The 27083-nt window shown below is 36.9% G+C and overlaps 1 protein-coding gene across 30 annotated transcripts in view; it reads left to right on the forward strand.

Moving 5' to 3' along the window:
* The window catches only part of DLG2 (discs large MAGUK scaffold protein 2), a 1987603-nt gene that overhangs the window by 1544405 nt on the left and 416115 nt on the right, over window positions 1-27083 (forward strand). For 24 of the 30 annotated variants that reach the window (XM_038568427.1, XM_038568453.1, XM_038568420.1 and 21 more), the window contains one exon: window positions 3677-3832. The exons of the other annotated variants lie outside the window; for them this stretch is intronic. In XM_038568427.1, coding sequence (XP_038424355.1) covers window positions 3677-3832 — 156 coding nt within the window. The remainder of the gene's footprint in view (window positions 1-3676; window positions 3833-27083) is intronic. 30 annotated transcript variants of the gene reach the window in all.

Below are 27083 nucleotides of genomic sequence, written 5' to 3' on the forward strand. Positions count from 1 at the left end.
TGGTAACATCATTTTCTTGGTCTGTCAAGTCAACAGCAGACAGAAAATTAAATCAGCCCTCCTAGGCAGAAAGCACAATGTTAACTGAAATGACATCACCATGAGAATATTTTATGACCTAAAAGAAGTCATCAATTCCCTTATTCTTATGCCCTGTGCTGGCAGTTTAAATTGGTTACCATTTTATATATATAATATTTTTTAATAAAGATGCAGTGAGTTCTCTAAATAGTCACAGGCTCTAAACAAGGCCAGAAAATAGCATTCTTTATTTTTTTTCTGTGTATACAAAAGGTGTCAGATGGACCTCTAAAATAATTAAATGTATTAGCCCCTTTTGGTAGGCCCTATCTATAGTTCTTTCTTTCTTTCTTTTTTTAAGATTTTATTTATTTATTTGAGAGAGAGAGTGCACAAGCAGAGGGAGAGGGAGAAGCAGGCTCCCAGCAGAGCAGAGAACCCGATGTAGGGCTCCATCCCAGGACCTCAGGATTATGACCTGAGCCGAATGAAGGCAGACGCTTAACTGCCTGAGCCTCCCAGGCACCTCTATAGTTTTTTCTTTGTATTAGAATATCAGTCTTACATTTTGCAGGAGTATATCCGTTAAGACTTATAATAAGTCTCATTTATAACAACAACAAAATATGACCTAGCATAAGCATATTTTATCTCAAAAGAAATCCAAAGGTAGGAAGTCCAGAAGTGACATAGTATCACTCCTTATCATCAATAACAGTAACCATTATGCTCCACTATCTGTATTGTTTATTTTTATTCTCAAGGTTGCTTCAGGTCCAAGGTGACCACTGAAGCTCCACCCCTTATCTCCAGGTTCCAGGTAAGCAAAGGGAGGAAATGGGAAGGAGCAAAATCACAGGGGTCCTAGGTAAGTCAGCTCCCTTTTAGGCGGCTATCAGAGGAGTCCCATAAAATCCTTCTGCTCCAATTACATTGGACTGAATATTTTCACTGGGTCACATCTACCTTCACGGGAGACTGAGACATAAAGTTTAACTACAGAAAAAGTGACTAGTGGAAAATTGGCTTTCTCTTAATAAGGGAGTAATGACGTTTGGGAGGCAATCCAGCCATCTCTGCTAAGGCAGCTAAATCATAAGCAGAAAATGTGGAAAATATTATCAGGTCTTCTTATGATAACCTATGCAGAAAAATTCCCATAGAGCTCATACATTCCTCTTCATATCTTATTTAATTGATAGTTATGTATCTCATTAATACAAAGCCCTATCCAAGATGAATTTTTGTTTGGATAACCACATTTTCATTTCAGACAAAACTGATCTCCCAAACCACTTTTCTTTATCAGACCAGCATCATGGGTCTTTCTGTCTCCAAAACCATAGGAAATACACATAAATCTTCATAAAGCTCAGTATATTAACAATTCAAAAACAGACTCCCCCCAAAATCAAAACAGCATTAAATCTGTTTTAAAAGATATATTTTATTTTTTTTAATTTATTTTTTATTGGTGTTCAATTTACCAACATACAGAATAACCCCCAGTGCCCGTCACCCATTCACTCCCACCCCCGCCCTCCTCCCCTTCTACCACCCCTAGTTCGTTTCCCAGAGTTCGCAGTCTTTACGTCCTGTCTCCCTTTCTGATATTTCCCACACATTTCTTCTCCCTTCCCTTATATTCCCTTTCACTATTATTTATATTCCCCAAATGAATGAGAACATATAATGTTTGTCCTTCTCCGACTGACTTACTTCACTCAGCTAAAAGATATATTTTAGTGTATAACTGAAAGCATCTTTCCTTTTACATCACACAGTGTGAATTACTTATAAAAACTGATAAAAACATTTCTTTTTTTTTATAAAAACATTTCTTTCTTTTTTTTGATAAAAACATTTCTTAAAAATGATCTTACAGCTGCCTTTTTTAAGGGCTGGTGTTTGTCATTATGAATTGTGTATACTCTATATAATGGATAAACAGAAATTGACAAACTCACTAGGTTTTTCTGAAAATGGAGCACTTGTCTGAACAAGAATATATGCTAGCTTCCATAAAGTGAGAAAAAAAAATGGCTCTTTCATTGAAGAACCTTTAAAATTATTCTTGTAGATGTTATTTTATTAGCCACTGAGATAGAACAAGCCAACTCCATTATAAAACACCTCATTTTACCACTGAGAGTTATTTGGATGACAAAATAAGTCTTTGGACTGTCCGTTCCTCAGCCCCTCTACTGTGTTGTAGAAAACAAACGAAATCAAGTCATCTCTTGCTATGTTAAGGAAGGCTTCGTGTTAGGGAAGAAACTAATTATCTAGATAGTGTTAAGCCATGACTGGCCCACAGTAATACTATAAATTAGGTAAAGTTTATTTTCACTGCTTTGCTTATCCTCTCTTCTCCCCTGCTCTGTTCAAGAAGCATTGACTGAGCAACTATAAGACATTAGGGACTACTTTGGGAGTTACAGAAACATGGACTGTGCCTTCACTGAGTTCACCATGGATACTTCTACTTTTGCTTAGGGATATGGCCACCACTTACTTCCCCTGATGTCTCATTGACCCAAGGGGTGCTCTCTCCCTCACTTGGGTCTGGCCTTGTGTCCACAGGCCTGTTTCCTGACCTGCTCCTTATCTTCCCACACAGACTATAGGAACTTCCAATTCCATTTGGATTTGGATCTTTCAATTCTTACCTTAAATGGAAGATATGGTAGCAATTTCAGGCTGTATGTTAAAATAGTGTGGTACAGAGTTGTGAGATGTTTGGTTTTTGTTTTTTTTAATAACCAAGGACTTTGCAGTACATGCATGTGTGGCAAAGGTTATAGCTGAAATTTATCTGATCTCACTATGCACATTTGTAGCAACTAAAAGATGCTGCTATTTTAGATAATGTTTTAGTATCTCCAGATTTATTCATTTAGAAGAAATTTTACTAAAGTGATTATCCTTCAGGTAGAAAACTCTCTGAAACTGTTGGTAGGGCAATTTATAAGTAAATATATAGAGGAGTCACTGAGATCATATAAGCATTAGACTTCTAGTTAAGGCCAACCCCGCCCCCTCAAATTACTACATAAATATGTGAAGTTTTATCAATTTATTCATTCATATATGAATATAAAATATTTATGGAATGTGGACTGACTCTAAGTGGTTAACAAAATAAATGTAGTTTCTGTCCTCCTAAAATTTACAGTGTAGTGGGAGTGATAATTATAAATTAAGCAAAACAAACAAGATTATTTCATGCTCAGAAAAAATATTAAAGTATGGACAGGGTACTGTGACAAATAACAAGATGTCTTGGCCAGTGGAGTCAGGAAGGTCTCTATAAAGTTTACATTAAAGAAGAAACTAAAGATGAAAATGGTGCCATGTCAGAGGAGCCCAAAGTTTGGCACTTCAGACTTCATTATCCAGAAAGGTATGGCATTTGTAAGTTGACTGTGACTCCATTGAGGTATCTGGCATCAGGATTTTCATCATGCCCAATTTCATCCAAAGTTCTAATTTCTAACCAAAGATACTGTTTCTTACAAAGACTTTTTCTCCAAGTCTAACAGCCTAAGGCATTGTTTGGGGTGTTTACTTTTGCATATGGTGAAATGCTGCTAGTAGCACAGTTGTTGGGTTTGTATGCTAACCGTGCGTCTCTCTCTTCCTCTTGTGTCACCAGGCCTCCGGAACCTGTTTACAGCACTGTGAACAAACTGTGTGATAAGCCTGCTTCTCCCAGGCACTATTCCCCTGTTGAGTGTGACAAAAGCTTCCTTCTCTCAGCTCCCTACCCCCACTACCACCTAGGCCTGCTCCCTGACTCTGAGATGACCAGGTACTGCATGCGCTTCCTCACTTCATCTTCTCGAATTGCATGTGCTTGAACAAGGATGAATGGGTAGAAGCCACCTCTGCTCACTTCTCTTGAACTTGACATCTTCCTCAGTGGAGAGATGTTCTGCTCGTTTAGTGCAATGGGAGAAATTAAGAACATTGCCCTTTTTTTGCCTAGTGTGATCACAGAGCACTCAAACATGATCACATGTTTTTCCAAATGTTCTTGGTTCCCATGCATTTTTAATAGGGTATTAATTATATTTTTCCAGAAGAATTAATTTTGGAATTTAATTAGCACTATTTCCCTCATATAGAAGGATGAAAGCATGTACTCAATACATTTTTGAATAATATTTAATAAGCACTTATTATGCTCCAGGCATAACATAGCCTAAGAATTCAGTACTATTATTGCCATTTAATATTTTAATGAAAATATTAAATTAACTCTATACTTAGTTCACTTATTTAGATATTAAACAGTTTGCCCCAAACTACAGAATTAACTGGTTCTATCTAATCACAAAGAATTTTAACCTTATGGTTATCACGGTAGGTGTTTACCATGTTCCCTTGATTTAGTTACTCCCATTTTATATAACAAAACAACGGTTCAAAGAAGTTAAGGCATTGTCCTTGGTATGATACTGCCAATAAATGCTGAGTTCAGATTTGGCTTAGAATGTTTTGAGTCTTTCCACAACTTTGTAAACAAATCATTCTAAGTCTGAAGGCTGGATATAATTCTAAAGTATATGTATGCTAAATAATAAAACCTCATCTTCACACAATAGCAAAAGTCACAGAGAGAGGAGAGTAATAAAGGAGAATCTAGTGTTCCTTAAGGTAGTTACAGGTAACTAAATCAGGAGATCTCAGTCATGATGTTCCTCCATATAATGAAGTGCTTATCTAGTTACGTTTTCGGATAGAATACCATCATATATTTTTATAATACTGATAAGATTGAGGAGATACAGATTTTAGAATGATTTGAAGTGTAAATGGATATATCAAGAGGGTCTCCTTAGAACATCATCTCTGTTTTTCTTTTATATTTCCAAAGGAAAAGCTAAAAGTCAATTATTGGCCTTTCTAGAGGAGTTAAATAACAAATTTTAATTATACATAATATTTCTAGAAATACATGAGAAAACGAATTTTTGGCCATGTAGTCAGCTGGGGCATTTTCACTAATTTGCAACAATTAAAGCCTAATAGCATTTTAGAATGCTTTATAAACATTCATTAAATCTTTGTATATTTTTAACAAATCATGAAACTACCTCTTGATACAACAATTTTGAAGCTAAGAAGGCAAAGTTAGCATAACCAGAGGGAAGCAGAAGGTGCGCACACCTATAATAATGACTTCCTGGTATTTAGGCATCTATAATCAGCTGTGCAAAGTCAGCTAACACTTAGCTTTCCTCTGTGCCAGGCATTTTGTTAAGTTCTTCTTATGAATTATATCTTGTAACCCTGACAAATCACCTTATGAGGTAGATCTTATCAATATCTTCATTTTACAAGTAAGAAAACTGGGGGTTAGAAGTTACCTGGCATGCCCGCCATCATCCGCTAATAAGTGGCAAGGCTGGGATTCAAACCCAGGGGACCATGGCACCTGCATCAGCACAGGCATGATGGCAGAGACGTCTTCGCTTGCTGGAAAAATTCTCCACCCATTTCATTTTTTCTCTCCTTTCTCTATTTTTATCCTGCCTTCTCATCTCCTTCTGGCTCAATGTTGATAACCCGTGCTCTCTATTTGATGAACCTAAAAGTCACATTCCTTGCATCCTCCTGGAGATTTTGATGCCTCCTCTCTTAAAACTCACCAACAACCATATGGTGGACTCTATCTCTTGTGTGGATCTACCAGAAACAATTCTATTTCCGCTTACTTTCTGTAATTTGTATCATGAAGACCATGGTTTGTTTTTTTGTTTTTCCCAAAGTAAAAAAAAAAAAATATATATATATATATATATATATATATATATTTATTTATTTAATTATTTTTATTTATGGTATCATGTCGAATATGTGTGTTTCAGATGACATGCCTTCAGCAGTCCTGATATGCCCCAGTCTCCACCCCTCACCCTGCATCACACCATTGGGAATTCTGTTTTCTAGTCTAATTCTGTCCCTTTCTTTTTCCCCCTCTTTCTTTCATTTCAAAAAAGTCACACACACACACACCCATTTTAGTGGCATTGTCACCAATACACTGATACTAAAATTATTGATTTCATCCCAATTTTCTCCCCTTCCACATTTTCCCAACTCAGTAAATGGAACATTCATCTACCTCATTGCTCAAGGCACAACTTGAGAACCATGCCTAACACCTGTTCTCCCTCATATCCAGCATTCCGTCTGTCTTCAAGTCCTATTGATTCTACCTCCAAAACGTCTATTCATTCTCTATTTCTATTTCTAGCACTTGAACCCAAGCCTCCATTATCTCCCACCAACAATAGCCTCCTAATTGGTCTCACCACTTCTGTTGTTGTCCTGATTTGTTCTCAGTACAGCCAAGGTGATCTGTTAAAAAATACAGATCACATCTCTTTCTTTTTTTTTTTTTTTGCATTAGTATAAAATGCAAAGTTACTAATACAGCATCCAAGCTATGCATGACCTAGGCCCCTGCCTGCCTCTTAAACACCTCATTTCACTTCTCCCTTTGCTGATCACATGATTCACATTCACAAAATCCACTAAATCTCTTCCTATTTCAAGCACTTCACACATGCTCTTTCCCCAAACTGAAAAGCTCTTTACTACACTTTGCCTGGTTAACTTCTGGTCATCTTAGATTGAAGCTTAAATAGTACTCCCTCAGAAAATCTCCCTGAAAGAAAATCTGGTCCCCTATTTTATTGTCTCTTTTTTTTCTCATAAGACTCAAGCAATTTAGAATTATACATTTATTTATATGATTTTAAATCCAAACTCCTGCCTCACACTCAATGCTATAAGTTCACTAGGTGGAATTATGTTCTTTGCACTGCTAAACCCCTAACACTTAGCATCATGTCTGGCACAGCAGCAGCTGAAAACCTTTGAGTGATTAAATAAACATGGAAATAAGATCTGCAGACAAGCAGACAGATTCCTGTTTCAGGAACACATCATGGCTGAAGCTGTGCTTTACTCAGGTCTTAAGGGTACATAAAACAACCCCATGAATGAATGAATTTGTGCGTTGAAACAACAGCAGACTAGATCTCACTTTGTGTGCTGCACTTTCACCTTAAATTACCTCAATGGTCAGTACATTCATTAGGTAACTGTCCATTCTTCTTGAAAACTGAGTATTCAGAGATTATTTACTTCCTCTGCAATGGAAAATATCACTCTGAGCAGATATTTTTTGAAATGCAGCCAATAATTCAAGGGAAAAGTTCAAGGGTTCTTGTTCCATTTTTGACATCATCACTTGCTTCTTTCCACTGTGACCTTAAATAATCTGTAAAACCTCAGAGGTACATGAAAACTTAGATGGACAAGCCCTTATTCAACTCTATAATGATAAGATACTCAAGCCACCGTCTTCATGAGTGTATATCTTACTTACTGGTGATCTGTCCCAAAAAGGATATTATAAGAATATATCTTTCAGTTCATTCAACCAAGATTTATCAAGCACTGACAAAGTGCAAGGTACCATACTAGGAAAACTTTTTACCAAAGTGTAAATGGAAAAAGACAACCAAAAGTGTTGAAAAAGATGCCTCACCTTTAAGGTGCAATACGTTTTTTTTTAATTTACTTATTTACTATTTATTTATTTTAGGGCACTTGAGAATTTCCCACACACTATTTCAGAAGCACACATGTACTGGTATGACAATTACGTCTCAGATTAGAATATGAGCTAGCTCTGTGAAAGTTAGCATGTGAAACCACCTTAACATGTGTACCAGTTTATTCCCTAATTGGCATTCAGAAGAATGGATGCCACTCAGCAGAAGCAAGGAGAGCCAATCATCTCTGTTCTGTGCATTTCAATCAGAATATCCAAATTTTCAGCACTTTGATTTGATAGCAAACACCAGGAGTAGATTAATTGTATACACAATTACTTCTGTAACATTATCTAGAATAAAACAGAGTTGAAATTTTTTCTTAGGAAAGCTCTTTAAATTACTTGACAAAGTGTCAGCTCCTAAGGCTGCAGATTATATTTAGAGTAATTGACTTTTCAGAACTTACGAAAGCAAGAAATGGGCAGAGCCTGGAATCAAACTAAAATTTGGAGCTCTATGAAACACAAATGGGATTGCTGTAGGGCTTCTTCTTATCCAGTACATTTTTCTCTTCAAGAAAGAAAGAAAGGAAGGAAGGAAGGAAGGAAGGAAGGAAGGAAGGAAGGAATGAAGGAAGGAGGACAGTATCCTAAGATCACACACGAACATAAAGAAGAATGAAATCAAAGCCCTCCCACCCCCACCGAACGACCCGCCCTCCCTCTGTTTTTTGCACCTTGTCAATTGGTTTTTCTACTTTGGGAGAATGGTAAGTTATTCAGCTTTTGATATCCCTATGGCAAGGAAAATAATATTTTTCCTGTTTCCTCAACACGTATGCCACATTTTCATTTGTCATTTTATATAGGTGGTCCTAATTATTGTTATTTTGTAGTTGATAAACAGAGACTGAGATAAACCAGATGAAGACTATAAAGTATGTTGGCATATTTGGGGTAGGAAATGGATTCTGAGGCATTAGATAATCATAAAACATCTTTACTCATTGAAGAGTATATATTCATGGGATTTCTACTAGGTTCCAGGCATTATCCAGGATTCTGGGGATTCAAAGGTGAACAGGATACCATCCATCCTTTTCCTTACACCCTTCAAAGACATGTAAATGAAGAAGTCATTACTGTGCATTTGATGTATATATGCTAAGGGCTCTTCATTTCTCCAATGTACCTAATTTCAAGGTAACCAAAATCAGACTACCATAAAAGGTAGCAGTAGAAACAAGCATGATCTTAGACTGTCCCTTCTGCAGAAGGTGAGCATATACACAGGAATGTTCTCCACTCACACCTTGTTTCATCAGTTTCTAATATTTGTAAGATGTTATTTATAGGAGACTTATCATTACCTTCTCACAGGTCCATTTTCTAGTCTAGCTTCTAACTATTCCCTACAGAGCTTAGAATTCATGTATAATTCACTCCCTTTGTAGAAGTCATAAAGTTGGCAGCCTCAATCCATTCCCGGCCTTGGAACATAGAGCAAGATCTTTATCTCACAAGACCTCAGCCATATGTTATGGTGGCCTATCTTTGGCAAGCTCCCTCTCCTTGCAAAATAATAGAAAATTTATGTGGGGCTTTAATGTTTTAACTGTCTCAAAGTCTGTAAATCCAAAATCAGATATAACTTCTAGACATAATAATGCCATAAGAGAACTAGATGTGAGTCTCTAAAGGTAAGCAGGACAGGAATCATTTAACTCTGCCTCTGTTTTTCTTAAAGTTTTCAGAAAGACACTGAGGCTCATCAGTGAGGGAAGAAATGTGTTTGAAGTTAGAGAAGTGTAGCTCAGAGTTAAGCCCCACAGTATAAAAGCATAGTAGGCTCTGGGACTCAAGGCATTTCCATGTGGGTTATTGGGTGGGTGATGAAGTTAGAATTACAGGCTGCTACACATCATAGAGGACCTTACTTGCCAAGCTGAAGATTTTGGACTTTATCCTGCAAGCAGTAAGGAGTTGTTGAAGAGGTTTCAAGCTGAGTGAAGACATAATTTGATTTGTGTTTTTAGAAAGATCACTCAGTCAACTGTGTAGAAAGAGTTTGAAGGCAGGGAGACTGGTTAGCATATCCACTCCAGATGAAATCATGAAGAACTGAACTGAAGCTGTAGAGATAGACATAGTGAATTCAGAATTATTTATCACATGAAATGTGTGGTACTTAGTGATTCTTTCAAGGGCATGAATTTTCTGGTTTGGGTTATGTGTTAGCTGAGTACATCATCTCTTCTCAGACAGTGAGCACTCTTGTCCACAATAAATGTATTATTTTTCACAATAAATGTATTGAAACATAAAACTCTGTAGGTGGAAACTCAGTGGAAGGAAAAGAAGGCAAAATGTACTAGAAGTTCTCTTCTTTGAGTTGGTGGCAACCTGATGTCATTGAGCTGGGGTTATGTCCAGACTGTCTAGGGCTGAGGCCTTCCCTTCCCCATACTAAGCACTTAGATTTAGCTAACCCCTTCATCTTTCTCAGAGCCTCAGTTCACTCATCAAAAAAGAGGGGAAATCATCCTGTCTGTGCTATTCTCTTCATAGGATTATTGTTAGGATCAAGGGAAATGGAGCAAATGAATTTTTATCTGGGCACTATCCACATTAGTCATTATTAATTGTTTCAATATGCTCATTCCACTTTAGAGCCTTAAGCTATATATTTATTTTTAGTGCTATCACAAATCAGGTGAAAAATATTTGTCAGTATAGGTAAACCCCCTGAGACCATAAGAAAGCTGTCGATGCTGATTCTGTCATTCTTAGCAGTCCTTCTTGTCACCGTAGGCAAAGTCACATATATCTCCTTTTATTAATATATAGGCTCCCTGTAAAACATGACATATTTTTAAAGCAGTATGTGACTTCACAGTTCTATGAGATAATTTTCTTTTTTATCTACTCATGCACCAGTGTTTCTATCCTGCATGTGCCTTTTGAGGAATGTAGACAAAATAACAGCAACTCTCTGGAACACAGATCAGTAGCTGGACACTTCACAAACATACCTTACTGTTTCTGATAATCCCAACAGCCTTGCGAAGTGTGGGTTTTGATCTAGCACATGGAGGCGCCAGGACTTTAATCGGGGCATGCCTGCACCCAAGCTTCCGCTCCCATGGTGCCTTACTCCCTCTCTTGTGTGCACCCCATGTCTTCTCTCTCAGTCCTCCGCATCACCCATCTATCCTGCCACCAATCTGTGGAGCCTGAAAGAGAATTTAAGCCCTGCTCACACAATTTAATCTGGGAAATAGAACCATTAAAAATAAATAAATAAATAAAGGAAGAAAGAAAGACACTTAACAAATCATTGACCTTCTTATGCCCTTAAAAGGCTGATAAAATCTTAATGAATTCTTAATTTCATTTTTAATTAAAACCTGGAGAGGAAACCCTCTGGGGCATGGCTCATAAGGCACAGCCCCTTCCTGGTTTATGCAGCAGCTTCTTCAAAGGCCTTCACTGCCTTTTTGAAGTAGGTGATCACTAAGCCCAATTTGAATTAAGGAAAATAAGGAGAGATTAACTGACTCCCACAAAGTCACAGAGGCTACTCTTGCCACATTACATTTTATATCTTCTTCTTTCCACAAAGTGATAAATATGCAAGGATTCACAGTGAAAAAAGCACCCTTTGCTTTGAAATTAAAGCATTCTGTATATGAATTTTTTTTTCAAAGAATTTATTTATTCATGAGAGACACAGAGAGAGAGAGAGAGAGAGAGAGGCAGAGACACAGGCAGAGGGAGAAGCAGGCTCCATGTAGGGATCCCGATGTGGAACTTGATCCCGGGACTCTAGGACCATGCCCTGGTCTGAAGTCAGGTGCTAAACCACTGGGCCAACCAGGGATCCCCTGGATATTTTTTTTTTAAATATCATTTATTGTTGCCCTTCACTCTTTTTCTATTATTAAGGAGGAGATGTTCTTTCATTAAGAATTAAAAAACATTTTTTAAAGCCCATTTAAAATTACATTGTGAGTGTAAAAGAGGAAGGAAGGCAAAGAACTCACCCTGTTCCAAAAGCTCTTATTTACCCCTCACGACGCACCCGGTCGGTTGAGAGTAGGAGGCTTGGAAGAGCTGGAAAACAAACCCAGATTGGTCTGATTCCAAAATTCCCATTCTGTGATATTCAAATAACTCTGTAATGAAACAATCTAATTTTCTTTTTATAAAAAAAGCCAGATTATTTACTGAGACGTTATGAATATTTTCACTTAGTTTTAGTATGCATTTTTGTGTTTTGAGAGCAATCTTCATATTAACTTTAGTAAGCATTATATTATTGAGTAGCAATAAGAGATTGAAGAATAAGCATAATTTCAAAAGCAGTCTTCTCTGAGGGAAAGTAGCTGTGAGAAAATGCTATGCAAAATCACTATAGCAACAGATTATAGGAACTCAGAAAGAATCAAGACAGTAACATTAAGCCTTCACACCCACAGCAGAGATGTTAGTTAAAACCACTAACATGTAGTGAGTGCTTTTATGTGTGAAGCACTATTCCAAACTTTTATATGTACTCACTCATTTATCTTCATAACAACCTATGAGGGGAAAGAAAAACAACCCGTGAAGTAGGTGTGATTATTCTAATTTTATAGAAAAATTATGGTACATGTTTTAACAAATGGAAACAGTGGGATGAGATAGTTTTAATTAAGCACATCAGGATTTATATATTCAGAATATTAATTTTATTAGACAAGATTTTGTTTGTTTCATTTACTCTTGTTCCCTATGCTGAAAATGATTCCTGGCATGTAGTACTAACAGTAATAGTGGTGATGATGATGATGACAAAGAAAACAGTCACTCTCATTTATAAAATCTTATTATCCACCAGGATGCACTTTATACAAATTAGCTTATTAATACTCACAGCAATCCTGGAAGGCGTGTGTTACTAATATCCCCGTTTTGCAAGGGAAGAAGTTTGGTCTAGAGAGATTGAGTGACCTGTCTAAGGTCACACAGTTAAGATTTGAATCCAAGCAAGCTGGCACCAGAATCAGGACTTAGAAAAATGTACTCAATAAATATTTATTGAATGTTGTCCTCAAACATAATATTCCTCGAGTATTAAATTCTCTCTGAGAAAAAAGTACACTCATCTATCTATAGTCAGATTTCAATAGATTCTGTTTGAGAAAAAAGTAAACTTCATTTAAATACAGTCAAATTTCAATAGATAGGTAACCAGATAGTTAGGTGAGTATCTGATTAAGAATGTGGACTGTGGAATCATAGGGTTAGAGTTTGCATCCTGCCTCCTTAACTCCCTGGTTGTACAAACTGGAGCAAACGACAACTACTCAGAGCTTATGTATCCTCATCTATGTAATAACAATAATTGTGGTATCCTTCTCATGGGGTTGCTATAAGGATTTAATGAGATTACACGGAAAGTGCTAAAAGCAATGCCTGATAAGTATGAAGTGCCCCATTAGTATTATTATTGTTACAAGTGAATATATGTTAAACACATAGACATATTTTGTGACCCAAAATACATACCTCAGGCTGAAGGGGGAATGAATTCTTAAAAGGCTGTTCTCATTCATGGACTGATGATGAGTCCCATGAATTATAAAGGGAGATGAATTTTAAGATTGGCCGTATGGAAAGAGGGGCTGTGTGAGACTACTTATATTTATATAGCGATCTAAGTATTTTAGAATGCAGAATTTTGTTTTGATTAAGGGATCAAAACTTACCTCTCAGAGCAGAGAAAATAAATCTTCCATTTCAACTCTTTAATTCAGTTTCATAGACCTTAAGCTCATATGAAGTTTAAAGGATCTCTTGAACAGGGTTTTTTAAGTCAGCAGGGATGTGTGTTCCAAATTGAATACTAAAACCTAAAATCACTTTCTTCCAGAGAAAATGAATACATTGGAGGGTAAAGAGGAATTTTATGGTTTGCTTTAAAAGGGGAGGATGTACTAAGCCTCTGTAATCAAGCTAGAGCTTTTGTCCAAATTTTAAAGTCTCCCCTTCTGGAAGGACAAAATGTTCCAGGGCCCAAATGTGACATGATAAACAGAGTTCAGATGGGATTTCAGCCCTTGCTTCTTGCCCTGCCCAAGTGTTTTCCTGAACAACCTGACCAACAAAGGGGATTGACCTAGACTGAGGATGAGTATGGGGCTAAGAAATAAGAATCTTAGTTCTCTTTGATATTTCTCTGTCTCTCAAATTCATTCTAATGTTCTGCTTCCTTTCTTATGCCTCTGGCATAATTACAAGGATTTCATCCTGTCTAATCTTTATATGTTCCAGATGAGGAAACTGTCACTCAAACTACAAATATGTATTAAATGCCTATTATATGGTTGGTACCTCTGGGGATAGATAATTCAGACATAGTCACATCCTACTCTCAGGAGGTTTAGGGACCACTGGGCCCAGAGAGTTTTTTTTGTGGATATAACTGACAGCCACTAGTAATGCTGGAAGGAAGGAAGGAAAGAAAGAAAGAAAGAAAGAAAGAAAGAAAGAAAGAAAGAAAGAAAGAAAGAAAGAAAGAAAGAAAGAAAGAAAGAAAGAAGAAAGAAAGAAAGAAAGAAGAAAGAAAGAAAGAAAGAAAGAAAGAAAGAAAGAAAGAAAGAAAAGAAAGAAAGAAAGAAAAAGTAGAAAAAGCCTAGAAATTTATTATGAATTGCCTTTTCAAATATATGTGAGTTTTACTTAGCATTGGGCTTTATTTATTTTGAAGCCCTCCTGATTTCTCGTAGATATCAGTTAGAAGTTTGTATTCATAGGTTTTCAGGCATTCAGACCTTTTTCATGTGAAATCTGAAGGTCAAGCAGCAGTCCAGATTTCCTTCCAGCTCTCCCCACTCTCATATGATAGGTTACTTGATGAGTTCTTCCTGTCTTGCTATCACTGGAATTGTAAGTAGGCCTTAGGCTGCATTGGGCATTAGGGAAGGGGCTGCGTAAAAAGTCTGACCAGATTCCCACCAGTATAATTGCCAGAATTCTGAGACTCTCCTTCCCCTACTTGCACAATCTTTTGGTGACTTATAAATTGTCCTGGGCAACCATTTCCATAGTTTTACAGTATGGCCTCTTCCTATTGTTTCTTCTTAGGACACCCTTCACTTAAAACACTTTTGTCCCTGTCTCTGCCTCTTAGAATGATGCTATTTCAGATGTATATCTCCATTTCCGCCATTGTCCACATTGGCACTTTCTGCCTAGGCTAGACTTGTAGAAGCTGGGTAGAGTTTGGCAGGGACCATTGCCATCCCTGTTTCTGTTCCTATCTTCCATAGCAGCTGGTTTCTTGTCCCAAGCAGAGTCCTGCCCTGATTTGCATACTGGAGCCTTTTCTTCTGGAATCCTTGTGGCCCGCAAAAAGAGCCTCTAATCAAGACTCTCCCCAGCAGAAAAGGAAAAGACACAGACTTTTCTTGGTTGAAGAGCATTAATATTCACATTAATATTCAGTTTCCAGAGCATCAAACCTTTTTCAGAAGGTGACTTACTTTTTAAAACTCCAAAGTTGGAGACACCTGGGTAGCTCAGTGTTTGAGCGTGATCCCAGGGTCCAGGGATCAAGGCCTGCATCAGGTTCCCCGCAAGGGGCCTGCTTCTCTCTCTGCCTATGTCTCTGCTTCTCTCTGTGTGTCTCTCATGAATAAATAAATAAATAATATTGAAAAAAGAATTGAAAAACTCAAAGTTAAAAAAAAAATTATAGCAGGAGGATGGGGATAGTGACTGTGGGAAATCAGGACAGTGGGGAGAAGGTGAATGCCTTGTCCAATGATGCTTCTGGTGCCTGCTGGCATCTACTTTGTCAGGGCTTCCTTAAACTTCTGGTCAAAGACCCCCTATAAATCACAGCTCCACATTACTGGTTGTCTTTCCTGAGTCCTTATCTAAGCATATAGTGTTTTTTCTTTTCTCCTTTTCTCTATATTATCTTTTAGTGTATCCCATGCCCCTGACATACCCCTCGATGAGGCCTCTCTCTTGGAGTATCAAGGGGTCCCCTCTGTTTCCCTGGGTCAACAAGTGGAAATCTACATATGCTCAAGATGCAGGCTCTTTCTATCTCCTCATCTGCTCTCTCAAGTTGTTGCAGTTTTCAGACTCTTCCTTTCTTCTTGCTAGGTCCAAAGTCAGCTATAAAAGAACCTTGCAAATGATCTTTAATTCTTCTTTATGTACTTCCATCCCATGCTGGCCAGGGGAATAATGAACATCAAGAACAGTCCAAGTCAGAATCCCTGGGTAGCTCAGCGGTTTAGCACCGCCTTCACCCTGGGGCGTGATCCTAGAGTTCAGGGATCGAGTCCCACATTAGGCTCCATGGGTGGAGCCTGCTTCTCCCTTTGCCTGTGTCTCTGCCTCTCTCTCTGTGTGTCTCTCATGAATAAATAAATAAAATCTTAAAAAAAAAAAAAAAAGAACAGTCCAAGTCAATTCGCAAATTTTTCTCTGGTAATAAGTCTGTGTAACATGAAAACAAGGTATCTCTCTGTCACCTCATTATGGGTAAGGAACCATGTTGTATATTGTCCATGTGACACATGAACATATAATAGACATTCAGTAGAATGACAAATGGTAGGTATTCCCCTAGAACAGGATTCACTTTTCAAAGGGGGAATTTACATTTAGTGAAAGCTCTTCTCCAGGCTGAGGGCAATGCATGGAAGACTTCACAGTTGGATAAAAATCCTTCTCTCTGGATCATATTTCACTTTTATTCTCTCAGGAGAAGGAGATTCATGTGTTTTTTTTTTCTGAGATTTCTGAGTTAGGCCACAGACACAGATTTTCTTTATCCTACCTATTATGCACTAGGTAATGTATACCTTTTGTTAAAGTCTGTTTCATTTGTACTCTACATATGTGAATTCCAGGTACTCTTAAGAAGTCACATCATATGTGGATTCCTCAAACATGTCCCACAGAGGGTGGGTCATTGAAATGTGTACTACTAGACTTTCAGAAATGGGATCAAGGTCCACAGTAAGCAAGCCTCTTAGCAACTCTGATTGACCCTGTGAAAGGTAATAAAACAAAAATCAATTCAACAAACTTAGAAGATGGAAAAGGAATAGATTAAGACTTGCAAAAGGACTTTATTTTCAATACCAGTCACCCTGAAAGTTTGCTTAACATGCTAAGTAAATGTCAGTTTTGGCAAGGTGAGGGTAATTACCATTCCCTTCCTCTAATGTTCCTTCTACCAACTCTAAAGAAAAAAAAATGAGAAGTAACATATGTTGCAAATAAGCCCAAAGCTAATAGTATATTCTCAGTCTCATCAGTATCATTAAATCATAGAATGCTTTTTTGGAAAGGGTTAGAGAAGATTGCATCCAAATACTTAAATTTTTTTGAGAAAGTAAGTCCAGAAAAACTGAGAGACTTACCCAAGGTCTCAGAATCATACATGTACTTTGCGGCAGGTGTAGGACTTCGATCAGAGACATCAGGAGCCACTGCTTTTTCTTCCATGCCAGGTTGTAATTTTAACACAACCTTCCAGAATGTTTCATGCTCAGAAATACTACATACATAGACCAAGCCTGGAAGGCAAACAAAACTACAACCTCAGGATAACAGGTTATCTTAAAGAAAGAAATTTGTTATCTTTTATTTCATACAATTTCAAAGTGTTTTCATTGTTTATAACTGGTATGTTTAAGTTTTACTAGTAAAAATTAAAGAATCCTCTGTTCAGACTCAGCAGTTCCAATGCTAGGTATACACCCAAGAGAAATAAAAACATATGTCCACACAAAACCTGTATACAGTGTTCGCAGCAGCATTATTCATAATAACCAGAAGGTGGAAACTGTCCAAATGGATAAATAGCATGTGATATATTCATATAATGTAATAATATTCAACCAGAAAAAGGAATGAAATACTGACATATGCTACAACATGTCTGAACCTCGAAAACATGTCAAATGATAAAAGCCAGTCTCAAAGGACCACATATTATATGATTCCATTTATGTAAAGTGACCACAGCAGGTGTACCTACAGAATCAGAAGGTAGATTGGTGATTGCCTAGAGCTGGATAGGGAGGTGCAGAAATCGAGAGTGAGTGATATGGGTATGGGATTCCTTTTGGGGGTTAAAAATGTTTTAAAATTAGATTGTAATGATGGTTCCACAACTCTATTAGTATACCAAAAGCTACTGAATGATGCACTCTAAATGGATGAATTTATGGTATGTGAATTATATCTCAATAATGCTGTTAAAATTCCCATTGAACAGTTAAATAATTCACACAGCAACATGAAACTAGGACTATGTCCTTATGATCTCAAGGTATTCAGACAAATGTAACAAAAAACATGCTTAAAATTTTAAATGATTTTCCTACCCTATGACAGATAACTCCGTAAATTATTCAGAGGATTTAGAGGTCTTCAGACTTCTCACATTTGTAGTAGGGCTATAGCTCTCATTTACTAAATACCAACCTTGTTAGTTATTTTGCAAATGTAATCACTAATCCTTACAATAAATCTACAAAAGAGGTATTTTTATCGCTTCTTTACTGATAAAACCAATAGCTGACAGGGCTGACGTTTGAATCCAGTTCCATTTGCTTTTACTGTACCACAGCCATCATCCCTTTATATAAAAAGTGATCCTTAAAACTCTCCTTCCCAGCTAGAAGAATTGTCTACACTCTCCCTTCCTTTAATCCATTAACTCTTCAGGGCTCTGCAAGCCAAATTTCACCCTAGCCTTCTACTGATATATTATTTTTCAACAAGATTACCAAGATTCTTTTTCTAAATCCAGTAGAAACTTCTCATCCCTTTCACATTGTATCTTCTGTTCACTCTCTTTATGGCTTGCTTCTTTGCAAAAACTGTAGTAAACTTAGTACTTTACGGTTCTGGCACCAAAACATTTTCCTAGATTTTTCCTACTGATTCATTTTAAGTTGATCTCTAAGTGTTGTATCAATATATCTTGAATTCTTGAGTAATTCCTTTGCAGTCTTTCCTTATTGCCTCCTCTTTAGAATCCATCTAGAATCAAACTCTCTGTACTTTCTATCACTTTGCCACACTATAGCCCATATGGGGCCTTCAGTGATACACATCTGATTTTGTCCCTGTCCTGATTAATCCTCTCATATGCCTGCCATTCATGCATATCCATTCCTTTTGCAGTTCCTAAAGGAAAACAACAACAACAACAACAACAACAACCACTGTCTCCCTATCTTCAGGTCCTGACTCATGTTTCTCTTTTTTAAACTCCTCCTCTCTAAACAAGTACACATAGCAGTCACCTGGCCACCTCAGTGCCAGCTCCCCCTCACAGATCTCTTCACCTGGGGAACTAACAAACCTAGGAAATACATTTTGTGTGGTACCACTGGAAACCTCTCCGTGATGCTCTCATCCTGGGTAGGGGGCCCTCCCCCATCTTTCTAAAGCTATAGAACTCAGCCTACTGTATTATTGTTAGTATTATTTGATTTTTTTATCCATCTCATTAGCTAGACTGAGCCCCTTGAGCTCAGGAACCATGTTTTTAATCATTTCTGTATTTTTGGTGCCCAGCAATATACCTGGCAAGTATTAATCCTTGATTTTAAAAAGGACAATAAGGGATCCCTGGGTGGCGCAGCGGTTTGGCGCCTGCCTTTGGCCCAGGGCGCGATCCTGGAGACCCGGGATCGAATCCCACATCGGGCTCCCGGTGCATGGAGCCTGCTTCTCCCTCTGCCTGTGTCTCTGCCTCTCTCTCTCTCTATCATAAATAAATAAAAATTAAAAAAATATTAAAAAAAAAAAATAAAAAAAATAAAAAGGACAATAAAAATTATTTAAGTCATTATTAATTTATGTATCCAATAAATATTTAGAAAGGCCTATATTCAATGAGCCTGTGACAAGCTCTGTGCTGTGCATTGGGAATACAAAGACTGATTAGACATAGCCCCTTACCAAAGGGGCTCAGTCTTATAGAAGGGTTCCTAACAGTCAGGGAAACAATAGAATTTCATACAGTATATGTTATATAGAAGGCATATGTTGAGAGGGTATCAAGAAAGGAGAGTGTTAATTCATTAACATGATTATAATGGGAGAGAAATTAAGGAATGTACATATCCACATCCACAAATGCACACACTCATGCATGCATATATATTAGTGACACTCGGAAGTCTACAAGATATTAACTAATGGGGTCAGTGATTACATTTAACTTGAAATGAAATAGGTCTTTCTTGAATATACCCATAGGCCTCTCTGCCTTTTTTATTTATTTATTTTAAGATGTTATTTAGTCTAGAGAGAGAGTATGCGAGCACTTGTAGTGTGGAGAGGCAGATAGAGAGGGACAAGCAAACTGCTCACTGAGCAGGCAGCCCACGGGGCCTCAATCCAGGACCCTAAGATCATGACCTGAGCTGAAGGCAGATGCTTAACCAACTGAGCCACCCAGGTGCCCCTATGCCTCACTTTGTCCGCTACCTAAATTGCCTTGTTAAGCTACTTCCTAACCATTGATGAAGCCATAGACATATAATAAAACATTTTATTCTACATAATTCCAATACTTCTGAATATTCTCAGAGTTTTCTCAAATTCAAGTGCATACACTGGTTCTGGTTCATGGTCTAATTTCTACTGTCTGGAGCAAAATGCAGGAAAAGGACTTTGCAACGTATACATACATCTGTATTAGATTGCCTTCCACCCTTCCTTGGGAAGAATCCTTCCTGAAAGTATGATCTTCCTCTAACTCTAGTGTTAAATATACTTTATTTTATGAAACTATGGTGATATTAGATGATAGCTATTGTATTCTTCTCCTTAATTTGAAAAACTAAGAGGTGGATTTGTCTCCAGAATTGTGTATTTAAATTGTTCCTGTTACCATGTGCTCTTGACACAGCTCCCAGTCACCTTTCAAATCAGCAAGCACTCTTGCTGTGTCTTTTTTTTGGGTATCCCCATCCACAACCTTTAGTAGACTCTGTATTTAAATATCCAGTTGGTTCTGACTTACAGTTTTGACTGTGGACTCTCTCTAAAAGCCTTCAGATTGAGGCTTGCAGCCTACAGGCTTGACACCTTGAATGCCCAAACAAAATAGATGTCAAATATGACCACCCGGCCATAAATTTGATAATTACCATACATAGAAGTCATCATAAGCAGTATTCCTTTAATGTACATTTTGGAGGTTTGTAATCTGTCATTAATAACTTTTCACATCTCTCAGTCTAACAAAGTAAAATATAGTTCAACGACAGTTTTATTTTTTTCTTCCTTTGTTTTTAAAGTATAGCTGTGGTGCACATTTGCCTTCATCTGCTATCAGCACCCCTTCCCCAGCAAGTCACATTATATAAATGCAGAATATGATTGCTATTTTTGCTTTTGTGTTTTGTTTGTTTCTGTCTTAATAATTCTTTCAACTACTCTAAGCTGCTTATATGATAACCTTTGGGGTAGAAATGAATAAATTCTCTGTTTAACTTTCAAAACACCAAAATAAGGAAACATTTTATAAATGCACTATCTAAAGAAACTTTTTTGCTTTTCTCTTAGAGACAGACGTAAAAGTGTCATTTTATTTCCTATGGTTTCTTGCTCTAAACTGACCCTCAGTATTTTAGTTGATTGATTACAAAATACTAGCCTTTTGAAGGAATTTTTTTTTTGCAGCTTTGATTCTGCTAGATATAAAAGTAAAGTGATCTGATAGCTCTCTATCATTAAATATTATGAGGCTAACATGTTGGAAATGCAGTTGGGAATTTCAGTGGCAACAGAGGCCAGCAGTAACACATGGAAAGGATAACTGTGCTGTAGAACCAGCATTCTTAAGTGTCACCCACTAATACTATATATGCAGAGTAGCTGGTTTGAAATAGAAAGGAAAAATCCCACACATTTATTTAAAAAAAAAAAACAACCTTAGTTCACAAAAACATACACTCGAAGACAAGATACTGACGAATAGAAAATTGTAGGTTTGGCTTCTTAATTCTGCTAATATGAAGCCGTAATCTGGAGACAAAAATAATCATGGTCAAAGCAATATAACATTATAAAAGACTTTTTTTTTAACCAAGCCTACATCTTTGTTTTGAATTATCATTAATTGGATTCTACATTCAGGCAACTGTCTCTCCTGTCACTTTCTTCCCTGCACCTCTGCCGATTCTAAACTAAGCTGCTTTTTCCATTCCTCTCGAACTTTTAAAATTCTATTGTACCAAAATCTAGCTCAAGGATTTACACTTCCACGAATCTTTCCCTGAAAATTCCCACCTATGTGGCTCCCTACATTCTCTGAAATTATATCATGTTGTCCCCACTCTAGGTCAAATTATCACCACTTGATTAAAAATCGTCTTACATTATTCACAAATCATTCATTTCTATACTCTTGTCTCACTCTATTGTAAGCCTCTTGAATATAGAGGCCTTTGCTATTAATTTTTAGTGATTCTTAAACCCTAAAATAGTGGCAAACATAGTAGGTACTCAAATATTCAGTGTTTTATTTTCAGTAATCTTCGCTGCAGTGATAGGTGGCAGGGGGATCAATGGCAGCTGGAATGTATTGTCAAAGTATCTGTAAGAAAACCAGAATTTGCTGTAATTTAATATCACTGTACTTTTTTCCTAAATAGTCTTTTGTTGCAAACATTGAAACAACAAGGAAATCAAATTCCCCATGGTGCTTCTAGGACCTGTCCAGTTATTAATGTCTCATAGGACCTTGACCCCTTTAGCAGGAGAAAAATTAAACCTCAGTGAAATCACTATTAACCAAATATTTTCTTCATTCCAGAGTTGTTGGCTTTGAGGTTGCCGTGTGTCGCTCTGACACTCTAAAACCTTTCTCCCTTAAAACCAGACTTTTCTTCTTGTGTCACAGCATAGTATGTGTGTACTTTTTCCATGCACGTTAACTGCTCAGATAGCCCATCATAGCACTCAACAGCTGCAGTCCTCCTACAGGTTTGACACCTTTCCAGTCCACCTCTTCGATGTAGCATGCATTCCACTTCACTCGGTCGACTTACTCTATCGGGTTTATTACTGAACTGTTCATTTAATTTAATGACTAACAAAGGACTTGGATAAAATTCTTTGTCCTGTTTTTAGAGCCTAGCATAATTAGTCACATCTCCCACATCTTCAGATAGCAAATTTAATTAGAATCTCCAGTGGATCACTTTCTAGGTCAGGATCAGAACATAGAGACATTGAGGTTGTTTCCCTGGAACAGAAGAGAGTCTTCCCAGGTTTACTTGGAATTGACCTACCTGTATCAAATGTTTCAGAGGAAGATTGGACTAGAAGATAAGCCGTGGTATATTCAAAACCCTGTGCAGTATTATCTCCAGAGATCAAAGTCCTTTTTCCTCAATTAGTAATCTTTTGATGAATCTTAAAAGTTAATGACCCTTATAGTTTCTCGGTTGGTCCAGCATTAGTCTCTCCTTGCTTAGATATTTAATATCTCCTTGTTTCTTTTCATCATAAATTTGAAATTAAAAATCGATGTCAGAAAAAAAATCAATGTCAGTATATTTGAAAACTTAGTTGGGCTTTTCTCTATTTAAAGCAACTCATAATGTAGAAAAATTCTCTTTTCACTTTTTACTTCCCTATGATGTGACCTTACAGCTTTTTCCAAAAGGACTCTGCTTTCTTGCTTTTCACCAGAATGAATGTAAGTGAAGCCTTGGAATTGTTCACATTGTTAATCTCAGTGCTGCCAGTCTTGCTTGGGATGGTACTCAATTTACTGCCAGGAGTTATTATACTCATTCTTCTAATTAATTACTATTCCTGAGTACCTTACAGCTGGATAGAATCATAGAAGGTTAGCATTAAAAGGAGTCCCAGAAATTTTGTTTCAATACTTTACATTATGTAAATGGGATAATAGTTCCAAGAAAGGGAAAATGACTTGCCTTAGGTTGTGAAATAACCTAATAATAAATGTCTACTAGAAGAAAGTTCTTGTTTTTACTCTACTTGTCACTCTAGTACTCTACACTGGACTTTGAGTGTTATACAACTTCAAAACTTATATTTTCTTTAGTTCCCTTATGTTGATAACCTGGATAAGGCAAGAAAGTAAAGTCTACAAAGGCTGAGAAGCTTCCTTTCAAGTCCCTTCCTCTGGCCAGGAGCCTACTCTCAAAAGTTGTTGTGCAATAACCCTTCATTCAACATACTGAGCAAATATTTACTGTGCTAGGAATGGCTCAGTTAGGTGATTATGGGAAGATTAAAAAAGGACTATCTTTGGCCTCTAGGACAAATCCTAATGGTGAGTATGAGGCAGAGGAAAATATACCCTATGGTGTTTGTGTGTTCATATGTGCGTATTGTTGGGGAGAAGCAGAATTAGAGAAGAGAGACAAGCATAATCAATACATGGTGCTGTAGGGGGTTCTAAGGAGAGAGATCTCAAATGGTTAGAAGTTCAGGAGCAGTTTATGTGGAAAAGTTAACATAGTGGGGAGACAAAATTGGTGTCTAAGAATGATAAAAAAAAAAGTGAGATGACTTGAATAAAACAAGTGGAGATGAGAAAGCACATATGAACTTATTCATTCACTTATTTCATGATCATTTGTTTAGTACTGTTCTTTGCCAGAAGGTAATAGAGGTTGGATTACATAGATTAAAAAAAAAAAGTTTTCTTTCTCTTAGCAATAGTTATGGGTAATATGAATAATATTAATGATAATAACAGATAATTATTGGGCATTTATAATGGGTCAGCAGTATACTAAACATGTTACATTATTAATTCATTTGATCCTCACAAGCAACCTATGAAATAGGTACTCTTACCCTTTTTGAGAATTAGAGAGGATATTTCAAGTATTTGAAAATAATTCTTATCTACTCCAGCTGTCTTCCCGATTCAGTATGAAACAAAAAAAGGCCCCCATGATCATACATTCTGTATTCTATCCCCTATTATTTGTGAATCTTGTATGTACTTCTGTTACCACACTAAAGAATAATTTATTTGCCTGTATCTCCCACTATTCTGTGTTTGATCCATGGTTTTTTTTTTTCCCCCAAGTGTCTAAGGTGTAGTAGATATTTGGTAAATGGCGATAGTTTCTACTTCTTTTCTGGACTGATCCTCCTACTATCTTTCATGGCTTCTTTGTGAAGCTGTTTCTTCCACATTAAATGTTCTCTCACAGTCTCTACATGTAAAATCTCAGTCTTAGACTGAGATCTTTCTCAGAAGATTTTCATCTTCTCTCTGTAGCCTTTTCTGGTTTTTCCTCTATATCCCTTGAGGGAAACAGGCTCTTCCTTCCTGGAAATTTCATAACGTTTTCCTTGTGCCTCTGCTATTGGACTTTTAATTTTCTACCTTGTACATGTAGTTACCATGTAGTTATTTGTATGATCTTCTTATGTCACCACTAGACTTTAAAACCCCTTGTAGGAATAATAAACCTCTCAGGCAACTGAGTGGTTCAGCTGATTAAATGTCTCACTCTGATTTAGGCTCAGGTCCTGATCTCAGAGTTGTGGGATTGAGCCCTGTGTAGAGTTCTGCACTGGATGTGAAGCCTTTTTAAGATTCTCTCTCTCCCTCTATCCCTCCCCACCCTCTGTACAAGCATGCTCTCTCTCTCTCCCTCTCTAAAAAAAAAAAAAAAAAATGAAATAAAGAAAGAAAGAAAGAGAAAAAGGAAGAAAGAAGGAAAAGAAGTGATAAAACCCAATTGTATAGTTATTAAGTGGTTAAAATTTGGAGCCAGACTGAACTTGAATTTTGTTAGTTTTTGAGACTAGTTTTGATTTGGTTTGATTGGTTTTGGCTTCTTTGGTTGTTATACAGTATTTCTGCGCATGGACTCAATGATGTTGGACGAGTTTCTTAATCTCAGTGAGATTCATGTGGGAAATGGGGAAAATTATGTCTACCTCTAAAACTATCTGGAGGATTGAGGAGCAATATGTAAAGAGCCTGGCATTGCCTACATAGTACGTAGAAGCCATTGTTATCATTTGTGTTACCTACACCACACAACTCTCTCCAAAAGTAGAAGCCAGTAATATGTTTGAGTGAATGAGTGTTCAACTTTTATTATGAGAATCATGCCCTCTATGATATTTTAAGCAGTTTTATTACATTTTTCCTCTATTCTCTTCAAAAATTGTGTACGTGCTGTCAAACATTGTCATCTAATACAGCAACCTTCTCATTAGCAACCTCGAAACTTGAATTCCAACAAAATACAGCTATTTGTGAAACTATTTCCAGTTTCTATTTTGTGAGCTCTTAAAATGTAAAACAATGTAATTTTATTAAAATTGCTTCTTTAAAAGAGAAATTTGCATATCAGAATTTGTTTGGCCCGCCCCGTCTATCATACAGCTGCATAACAGAATGTTGATAATGTACAAATGGCTTATGGCAAAGATAAATTGGACCATTAAAATATAAAAAGCAGCAACCCCTCAAAAGATGATAATGAAAGCTCATGGGGCATTTAGTGACAAGTGCTTAACAATCAATTAGGATAAAATATTTCAAATGGTGCAGTTCTCAATAAGTGATCCATAAAATGTATACATACCAGAAATGTCCATGGTAAACATGTCTGCTTGTTAATACATCCTTTATTACCCAGTCTACGCTGTGTTTTCTGCAATTCTGCCTGCATTCCATGGAGTCTGAAAATGCCTCTGAAATTTTTCATGGGCATAAGGCCCTGAGTTTCACTTATTTTAATAATATAAATTCACTATTTTTACAATAAAGGCAAAATAACTGCATTGCAGGATATTTTAGAAATAACAAAATCAATGCTTTGCAAGCAAAATTTTAAGTTATTTGCAGTTTCTTATTATATACAATTCACTCATTCGTGCAGCACATATATTAAGCATCTGTCATGGAAAAATTTTGGAAAACAACGTAGACTTCATCCCTTTGCCCATGGGAATGTCAGGTGGAAGATAGGCAGTACATAAGCAATCACAGGGTCTCTTAATTAATCATACAATTAGCATAAACTGTGATAAAAGTGCTACAAAGGAAAAGAGCAGAGTGCCATGAGGAAATAAGACTGGAGGAGGGTCAAGAGAAAGCCTTTTGTAAGGATGTTTCATTTAAGCAGGGACCCAAAGGATAGGATAAGAATCAGATCAAGAGATGGAAGTTGATTCACAAATAGATTTGGGTGATTGGTCACCCCTTGGTTCTTCTGAACAGCTGAAACTGCATACCAGTTTCTTCACATATTAAACAGTGTTACCAAGATATCAGCTCCTAAGGAGTAATATTTACTCCTTAGCATTGTCATGAGGATTATATAACATATTACATGCTTAGTATAATATTTGGCACTCATTGAGTATTAGCCATTGTTGTTATTATTATTACTAGCAATTTTATCCTAAATGAAATGGAATGCCACTCAAAGGTTATACA

This window comes from Canis lupus, chromosome 21, assembly GCF_011100685.1.
Source record: "Canis lupus familiaris isolate Mischka breed German Shepherd chromosome 21, alternate assembly UU_Cfam_GSD_1.0, whole genome shotgun sequence".
NCBI classification, from domain to species: domain Eukaryota; kingdom Metazoa; phylum Chordata; class Mammalia; order Carnivora; family Canidae; genus Canis; species Canis lupus.